We start from the raw sequence: 10,193 nt of genomic DNA on the forward strand, positions 1-10,193 counted from the left end.
CGGCGACCGTCAGATTTTTTTTCTCTGCTGCTTTTGGCATCGCTGGACTCGGAAGCTTTGCGTCTTCAGCCCTTCAGGCAATTTTCAAAAGTACGCACTTTACTTACTGTATAGTCTAGTCAGAGTGATTATTTACGAAAAGATTTTAATATACATTTATAAAAATAGATAGGTTTGTATTTTTTAACATTCATCAATTCATATTCAAGATTGATGACAAATAAATATTGATATATTTAAAAAAGACTTGCACTCTCTGAATTCTTTTTGCGGTCCATTTTTTATTGTACTAATAAAAATAGTTTTGTGTCAGTGGGTCAAAAAATCAAAAACTATAGAATATTTGAGTTTTATATTTAAAATTTTTATTTTAATGTACAGTTCCCTAACGTTCCTATCAGTAACTTTGTGCATAATAATTCAATCACACTTTGATGCAAAAAATGTTTACAATAAAAAATTCCATCCATCCAAAAGTTTAAATTCTATCAGGTTTACTCGTAGATAGAATTTTTCTGATATCGAAAATAAATGTATCGACGTTACCTACGAGCGTCGATATGTGAACATTAACTATTTTATTTTCATAGAATTTATATATGTATATATATACAATTTTATATACACTTTATGCATAATTAACAACAGTATCTAATTATTTCAAGGGAACGATTTTTTATACACATTTTAATAATGGTAACATTTTAAAATTTGTCAAAAATCAAAAAATGATCATAATAATAAACATTGGTTCTTACAATATTCTCTTAAATGCCTTGGAAGTCGGAGATCATTCATTGTTTTTATCATTAAAATTAATAAACTTACTATCTACATTTAAATCTTTTTTAACTAAATTCTTATCCATAACATTCTGTTCAGATAAGTGTGAACTAGTTTTAATTAAATCATCAACCACTTCATTGTCTTTGGGTAAATTAACAAGAATCCCCTCTGTTTTTTCATTCTGTGTATCTTTTCTTTGTAATTTCTCTTGTTTTCTACAACTTTCAAGATCAACTAACTTACTTTCATCTGTTACATTTTTTTCTTGATTCGTTTGAGATGCACTCTTGATGTTTTCTGCAAATTCCACCATTCGTTTTTCTCTTTGGTGTTTTGAAAGGAGGTCCCTTTTCATACCAGCCTCGTTTATATTTTCTACTATTAATTTTGAATCATTACTTACTTTTGGTATAATGACAGGTATTTCATTGGTTAATGGTTTGATATTCACATTGTTATCATTATTGCTTGAATCATTTTTTCCATTATTTCTAATCACTGAACTTTCATTATTCAACTGGAATGATTTTTTTGTTAAAGCTTTGATTATTTGACTTCCAGATTTATTAGTAGGATTTAAATTATCAATTTGAATCACGTTGACAGGCTGTTTTAAAACTTTTTCGTTATTTTTTGGTTCGGCTATCTCGGATGGTTTTACATTCTGATTTATGACACCATTTGGTTTAATAATATTTTTATCTCTTGCAGTTAGATTTTTCTCTAATTCTGCATCTTTTTTCAAATTTTCATCAACCAATTTCGTTTCAGCTTTTGTATTTTTTAGCGACTCTTCTTTTGAAAATTTTTCATTTTCATTAGTTTTTTCATCAGTTTTAAGTTTTTGAGCTTCAACTTCAACTGCATTTTTTTTTTCAAGAATGGAATTTTCTTTTTCAACTATTTGCAGATCTTTTTTGACATGTTCTATATCCTTCAATATTTTTTTTTGCTCTTGCATCATTTCTCTTTGTTCCAAAATGTGTTTTTGCAGAGTTTTTTCAAGTTGCTCACGTTTTTCAGCACCATCTGTAATTATTATATCTTTATCTGCAGCTAATTCCAATTCTTCTTTTTTTATTGCATCAACTGCTATGATATCATTCTTTGCATCAGATTTTTTTATGGGTTCTTCATTAACATTGTTTTTTAAAGGTGTATCAACAGATTTTGTTTTTTTCAGGGACTTATATGCTTCTTCCGTTTCTTTAACTATATTTTTATCTATTTTATCATTAATTATATTCACAGCGGGTTGAGCAACAATGTTAATGCTATCACTTTTTAATTTCATAACTTCTATTTTTTTATCTGGTTTGGGTAATCTTTCCACTGGAACTGGTGGTTCTTTCCTAGCATTTTTATCATTTTCTGGAATATTAGGAACAATAGGTTTAGATCTACTTGCTGCAAAAGAATTGTAATAAAATTAAATAATTAAACTAACATAATAACAGTTTGAAAGTGACTCACCTTTAGGTATTATTTTTTTATAATCATTGATTTGCTTTACTATTTCATCTGTTTTGATAAATGAATCATGATCAATAATTTTTGGCAAATCATTGATTTGCCTAGGAAGTTTATCTGTAGTACTTTTTAAATTTGATGATTGCTCCATAGCATATAAATTTGCGTAAGTACCCAGAATCATCATCCATACCCCAATAAATACCATTACCTGAAATATTATCATAAACATTAACACAGTATACAAATGCTATTATAAAATGTAATTGTATGAGTTACCTGTGCAAGTAATCTTTCATTTGTATTTTTAATACTTATAGATATGAAGAACATTGCAGGGAAAATCAAACATATAATCACTCCAATTGTGGAACCAACAATCCCAAGAACAAATTCAATGTTAGGAATCAAAATTCCAACTGATAAGGCAACCAATACAATAAGTGAAGTAAGACATCGGAATCTTGTTTCACTGATGTAACTTGCAGCAACATCATATGTATATCCCTGAAGTTAAGATAAAAAAAATAATAAGGACCTTCAATTATTTTATCTATATACTAACTATATTTCCATACAATACTCACTTGTTTAAACAAAAGTGAATTAAGACTTGCCCTGCATGGAAAAATGACTAGAGGAAAACTAAATGCCACAGATAATACAAATCCTATTTTTATAATTTCAGAAGTTAAACTTGGTTCAAAACTCATGAGTATATTTCCTAAAATTAAGTATTTATTGTAATATTAATTTTGAAAATATATTATTAAGGATAAGGATTCATTGAAAAAATTCAACTGTGTGCTGGTCAATAAAATTTTGGCAATTACCTGTGAATGGTTGGGCACAAAACGCTATGTATCCAAATAAACCAACACATAAATAAACTCCAGTGCAAATATTTAAAGCGCCTTTCACTACTTGATTCATTTTTTCTAAAGTAGGATTAGACATTGATTCATAAATTTCAAATAATTGTGTTTGACAAAACAGAGCCAATGAAAAAATTGGTATGCATTGGAGCAATCCGGCTGGCCTCCAAAAGTTTACTTTGTCAAACCAATCTCCTGCAATTATGTGGTGTGTTGACTCCCCAACAACCTATCAAATAATATAAGATGAAGTTAATGATAATGAATTACAAAGTTGATTTTAAAATTTCTTCAGTCAACTTACTTTTAAAACAAAAATTATGTAAAATGCTATTGATGCAGTACTGACACTTGCTAAACTATCAATGTTACGTAAAAGACCTAAAGGTAAAACAATAAATATTCCAGTTGTTATAAGAAAGCTTGTTCTAATATCTTCAGGCCTTTTATCTATGACTCCTCCAACAATTTGAGGACCCAAATCGCCAGCAACAACAAAATACGCTATGCAAGTCCCAAACAAAAATCCTATGATACATAATTCAACTATACATTTTCCCATCAGACCAAATGCATGAAAAGCTAGGAACTCAAAGTTTCTGCGACGAGACATAACTGCTGATTTAATTAGAAAATGACAAGCCAGTCGTGAAAAAATGCTGCTTAACAATAACATCAGGGTGGCTAGAATTATTCCACATTGTTTGAAGCAAAATGGCATTGCCAAAACGCTGACACCAATAATGCTGTTTGCTAAAGTAGTTACGTGAGATATCATTTTCGATTTTAATATTTTGAATACACCTTGAAGTAAATTAAAAACAAATAAGATGCTTCTCTTCTATAACTTCTTTCACCCTCAATAACTTGAAACCTACATTAAATCAAAATAATTGTTAATGACTAAGTATATATTTTGAAAAAGGTTATAAATGTAGATTAAAATTACCATTAATTATTGATCAATGCGATAGAAGTTACTTTAAAAATGATCAGAGCTGTTTTTTAATACTAACTTATCAGCATGCAATCATAATTCATCGCGTTCAAATTGAGAATATTGTCTCGCACAAGTATGACACAAACGCAAGCTGGTAACAAATGTTGCTTCAATATTTCCTCATGATTGTAAGTGCAATTTTAACGGTAACATATCTAACAGATCAAAAATGGCATAACTGATAGGAAACGGAAGTCACACTGCACATTTGACACGTAAACAATAATAACGCGCACATATTTATTTTCGTGTTTCTACTTTCTATATGTCTAATGTCAGCCTCGTGAATCGTGATTCGTGACTGCGATTTGTAGAGCGGTATGTTTACGCGCAGATCGCGCACGAATAGGCAACAAACATAGCAACTTGCAAGCGAAATAACGAATACTGATCCACGCGGTCACGTCCACGTGTACATTATTGTATACTAATGTTAAAAGCATAGAATATGTAATGACCACTACAGAGTAACAAAGATTCAAGTCCTCCAAAATAGGATCGACTTTTTCTTTGTATATTATTATTTTTGATTACTTACAGAATCTTGAACTTATAAAATTTCAAAAAGAGCTTTCTTTCCCCACAATATTATTTGGTTTGGGATTTACTACGTAATTGTTCGTTTATTTTTATGCATAGTACATAAAACAAAATGATTGCGCTTGCGATCATACGTGTTAACTCATTTAATCGGCCATTTTCTCTATTCTAATTAGTAAAATATTTTGACTCTGCGCTAAAATTTTGAAAATAATCCTCAAATTCGTCTCACTTCACTTATAAGGTTTCAATAATGAGTTTTCGTAAAAGTTATAAACTCCAGTTGGAAAGGTACCATTGATTCTTCTTTTTTCTTATAAAAATTACACTTAGTCCATATCCAGACGCTATTTCAGTAAAAACTCAGAAATCTCACAATTATATATGTAGCTGCCTCAAAGAAACCACCCTTATAGAAAAATCATATATTAATAGCATCATTGAAAGAGACACCACCATAAAAATCCCACGATGTTTGTAATGTGCCTGAATTAGAGCATGCATTTAGTCTGTGTAGCATTTCATTAAAAATTAAAAAGTATTGGAGGGAAAATTGCTAGAAGTTTAAAATAAAATGTAGAAAAGGTTTAAGTAAGAATTCAGACAATCAAATATTTTGTGATTATACTTTTTTTTATTATAAAGATTAAAAATGCTTGAGTACCATAAAAATGGACATGAATACTTTCATATAACATTATTCCTTATATTATGAACTTACAGTTGCTGCGTAAAACATACATTAATTAAATTAAACATGAATTTTCAAAAAAATTCTACCTTATTCTACAAACATCTAATCCAATTTACACAATAGAATCACTCATTGCCCAAATAATAAGTGCTTTTTAAAAATCAAAATTGAAATATTCAGTCTGGCAGAAAGCTAGAATTATTCGATCCCTAAAAAATTGTACTATCAAATTTTGTAGGAAGATTCAAAAAAATATGTATAAAATGACAAGAGATTTAGACAACTATTGCATTTTCAGAAAAATTTCAATACAATCAAAGGATTAGTTTAATTTATAGGTGTAAATTAGATTTAATACCAAAATAGTATATTTGCAAGAGTTCCCTCATGATGATACTTATTTTTAGAGTCCTAAACTCTATTTGATTTTTGTATCGATTTACATAAGTAAAATATACACATTAAACAAACGCTCACTATATATACAATGATAGGAAGAGTATGTATAATTATTTTCAAGAAAATGAAACGAATTTAAAACTGATTTGTAGCTTTTATCAATTTTTGGAGTTCACATTTAATCTAATAAAAACTATTAATTTTAAAGCTATCTAGCAGTGAACTTATTAGTTTCAGTTAAAAATTCGTATCAACAATGCTGTGATGAAAACATGAACTTGACAGAAATTCTTGTTGTAAAGACTTGATTTATTTTTACATAAAAAAAATTATGAATGTCATAAATTAACTTAATTTCACAGGGGACAAATTAATTGAAGCCCGCTGCTTTTTGAATATACTTAATTGACACAGAAATTTATTATAATTTCTAAAAAGACAAAGTCTCAATAAATTCGTTTTAATTAAAAAGCACAAATTATAAATTCATTTCAACCTGATAAATTCAACAATTTAATTTAATTGTATAATAAGCAATAGAATATTTCATAAATTGATTCAAAACATTTTTTGTAAAACAAACTATTTAGATGGAAAATGAAAACTGAAGATGAAAACTATTAATCATGGCATCATAGAAGAAATTTTAGTTAATCCATTAAAAAATATTATATTTATTTAATCACAGAGATTATTAATTCATAAAATGTTGAAATATTCTTCTTTCATTATTGGAATATTTGATTTTTGGTTGTGCCAAATATGTTTGAAAATTCCTTTTACTCCATTCAAAAGACATTTTCAACTTGTTGCATGAAATAGAAAACATAAGTTTGGTTGTTCACTAACTGAATTTAAGAGTCAATTACTTTTAAACTGTGTTAAAAAATGGGGAAAATCTCGTTTCTGAGTTGAGAAAAAACATAAAATGAATTTAAATAGAGCTTTGAGAAATTTGAATTATTACGATTTTAAGCCATTCCGGCTACTTTTAATAGAGAATCAAGCACTGCTCATACCATCTTTTTTGTTTTCATCGTTGTTTGTATTCGTCTTTTCATCTTTTTCAATTTCTGAAAAGTAGAATATTGTTATGCTTTAGTTCTGCAATAAATTGCAAAATATGTTAAAAAATATAGTTATTAGTACCTGTTTTAACGTCTGGTTTAGATTCATCTTCTTTTTTTACTTCAGCATCAGGATTTTCTGAATTTTTGTCTAACCTTGGTCGTTTTCTAACACCCTTATAAGATCGACTATCTCTTCTCCCACCATCGCCTTCATCTTCACTGTCACTGAATTCATTTTCATGCTGTATTCTTTTGTCTATGTCACGTTGTGGAAGTCTTTCATCAGGATTGATTTTTTCTTCAGCTTCAATATCTTCTACATTTGCTCCATCTTCTGGAATAGCTTGCACTTGTACTCCAGGTGCATGTGGTAACATCCTAAGATTTTCAAACAATCTTGATTTTATTTTTTCCAAATATTCAGGAGTATTTTGATTAGCCATGTTTGATGGACTAATGTGTAACTTGAAGTCAGGACCAAAATATTCAAAATAGTCATTATACGGAAGCTCATTAGCAATTTCTGAACCTAAAGCCACGGAAGTTTCATATGTCCAGCATCTTGATACATTTCTGATGGTATAACCACCACCTCCAACCATGAGGAAAGGTAAGTTGTATTTTTTTACAAATTCAACACATTTACCATGGCCTTTGACAGTTAAATTAAAGCAACCTAATCGATCACCTGTCAAAGAATCAGCTCCACATTGGAGAACAACAGCAGATGGTTGGAAAGTTTCCATGACTTTTGTAATAATCGGTACAAAAATTGATTCATAGCTATCATCGTCCATTCCATCTCTGAGAGGAATGTTAACTGCATAGTACTTTCCTTTACCAGCACCAATATCACGTAAATCGCCAGTGCCAGGGAAGTACTCTCCATACTTGTGGAAAGAGACTGTCATTACTCGATCAGTTGTATAGAATGCCTCTTCAACTCCATCTCCATGATGTACATCAATATCTATATATAAAACACGTTGATGATACTTAAGGAGTTCCAAAATTCCTAATACTATGTCATTAACATAGCAAAATCCAGAGGCTTCGCTCTTTTTAGCATGATGAAGACCTCCACCCCAGTTGATACATATCTCAGAAGCTTGTTTATTCAATTTAACTGCTGCAGCTACTGATCCACCAGCAGATAACTGACAAAACTCATATAAACCATCAAAAACAGGACAATCTTCCCCAACATTGACTGTAAAATAATAAAATATAAATCAATATTCAAAGATCTATTTTACTTTAATAAATATAAGCATAAAATAAGTTAATGGTCATACATCTTTGCATTTGCTTGTTGTACTCTGTCATATTATCTGGTCTTATTGACCTCAAAAATCTGATGTACTCATCACTATGAAATTTAGTCATTTCATCAGCTGTGGCTTTGTGAGGACGCTAGAAAATATTGAAAAAATACTTATTTTTAGAATAAATTAGAATAAAAATACATTATTACATTACATGCTCTAATGGAATTTATTTATAAAACTTCTTTGCTTAATGTACTTACATATATCTCCATTTTTCTGTAAAGTCCGTAATTTAAAAGTAAATTGTGGGTCATCCTTATGCGATGCGGTTTCATGGGATGACCTTGCCCATAGTAATAATTTCCGATGTCACCTTTAATTAAGGAATAAAAATTTTAAATGTGAACAATATATCATTAATAGAACTATTGATTGATTCTAAGAACAATTATCAAACGAGTCTGTAGACTCAAAATAAAACTTATGCATGAGAAATAAAATACATGACTTTTATGTAGGGATTTTAAATAAACTGATTTTCATGAGTATATATTTTCATGCATTGACTACGGCATAACCTTTATGTTTTTTTTCGACTTTTCTCTCAATTTTCTTTATTATTATTGAAAATAAATATGAACCATAAATATATTTAGTTGATGACTTTGGCCTTTGCAAATAGTATAGCCATAAAACGATTTAATGTCATAAGCATTTGAGACGTTGAAACAAACAATCAAAAATATTCATTACATTGACAAACTTTTTGAAATATTTAAGAGTTCCTTACTTAATTTGTCATTCATAACAGACAAATAGTAAAAATGGAAAATAATTTAAATTAATCAAGATGTTAATGCATAATATTCTTTTAAAAATTTTGCGTCGACAGATTCTCAGCTTGACGCTTGCTTTATGGCGCGTCTATTCAGTAATAAAATAATCATAATAATATCACGCCACGAAGCTTGGTGCTGAGAATCTCTCGATGTTAATTTTTTCAAAACATTTGTAGCTGGTAAAAAACGTCTTTGAAATAATTCTACACTCTCCTCAATTAAGTAGTGATATTTCAAGTAAACTAAAGCTAAAATAATGTGCGAAAATAGCTTTTGATGGAGAATATAAGAAGTGACAAGTTTTTATAGGTTAAGATGTGTTATGAATTTGAAAAGTCTAGCATGAAAATAAAAAATATGAAAATAAGTACTCACTGTCGTAGTAGTAACAGACTCGTTTGCGACTATGCTGCATTTGCGACATTTTGTCAAGCGATATTTATTGTAAGCGAATAATCCGCAATAACTGGCCAAGGTGGCCCGGCGTCGTGATAAGTGCTGTGCAACACAGCAGCTGACGATACTACACACTCCCTACGCTATAACAGCTTGTCCAGCAATGGACGCCACCAAATGCTCGAAGCCTATGCAAGCCTATGCGAGGAGAACGTTGAAAGGTGGATGGATGTCTTACGCCTGCGCAAAGCAAAATAATTTTCTTCGTAGTTCGTAAAGTAGTATTGGATACATCGGCGTCCAGCGACTCGTCAATCGGTAAAAAACTGAATTTTGACGGCTTTATATTTGCACATCTTTTGATTTTTCACCGTTTTTATAGATGAACCTACCGGATTAAATTTTTTTAAATGTTCTTATATATTCAAATTATATTCGTTAAATTAAAAAAAAAAATTAATAATTTTTCGGAAATAACGTTCTCAAGTTAATACATCGATAAGAACTTTTTCGTAATTCATATGAAATGCTCTTTTATTTTGCAGTATAAAGGAAAAGTAAATATCCGTTAATTATTACTTTTCAAAACAGTTGCAATTCGAAAATCATGTTATAACAGGAATAGACGATTCGTATACACTTTGAATGTAGAGTTTAGTGAATAGCTTATAAACCGTCACAAAAACGTTATGATTTCGAGTTTGTTCATTTGCACGCGGCGGTTCAAGTTCAAACGTATCTCTAATTGATTCTCGCAGATTTGACAGAACGCTTATAAATAATTTAACAAAATTCTGGAAACAGTTGACTTGTGAGATAATTGTGAGTGTTGAAACAAGTATTATTTTGAACCAGA

At 29.7% G+C, this 10,193-nt stretch overlaps 2 protein-coding genes across 2 annotated transcripts; both read right to left on the minus strand.

The window, feature by feature from the left end:
• Positions 1 to 328: 328 nt before the first annotated feature.
• Positions 329 to 4,447, minus strand: LOC106658059 (putative sodium-coupled neutral amino acid transporter 10). The gene is made up of 8 exons (XM_014379869.2): positions 4,081 to 4,447; positions 3,436 to 4,005; positions 3,090 to 3,360; positions 2,844 to 2,980; positions 2,536 to 2,763; positions 2,260 to 2,467; positions 1,609 to 2,193; positions 329 to 1,557 (listed from the first exon to the last, which is right to left on the minus strand). The coding sequence occupies exons 2-8, from the start codon at positions 3,907 to 3,909 to the stop codon at positions 791 to 793; spliced, it is 2,670 nt and encodes an 889-aa protein (XP_014235355.1). The 5' UTR covers positions 3,910 to 4,005; positions 4,081 to 4,447; the 3' UTR covers positions 329 to 790.
• Positions 4,448 to 5,285: 838 nt separating this feature from the next.
• LOC106658556 (histone deacetylase Rpd3) lies at positions 5,286 to 9,716 on the minus strand. Its single transcript, XM_023459861.1, has 5 exons — positions 9,317 to 9,716; positions 8,363 to 8,475; positions 8,130 to 8,247; positions 6,914 to 8,044; positions 5,286 to 6,837 (listed from the first exon to the last, which is right to left on the minus strand). The coding sequence occupies exons 1-5, from the start codon at positions 9,363 to 9,365 to the stop codon at positions 6,767 to 6,769; spliced, it is 1,482 nt and encodes a 493-aa protein (XP_023315629.1). The 5' UTR covers positions 9,366 to 9,716; the 3' UTR covers positions 5,286 to 6,766.
• Between the last annotated feature and the right edge of the window lie 477 nt (positions 9,717 to 10,193).

Source organism: Trichogramma pretiosum, unplaced genomic scaffold, assembly GCF_000599845.2.
Source record: "Trichogramma pretiosum strain Unisexual culture from Peru unplaced genomic scaffold, Tpre_2.0 scaffold16, whole genome shotgun sequence".
NCBI classification, from domain to species: Eukaryota; Metazoa; Arthropoda; class Insecta; order Hymenoptera; family Trichogrammatidae; genus Trichogramma; species Trichogramma pretiosum.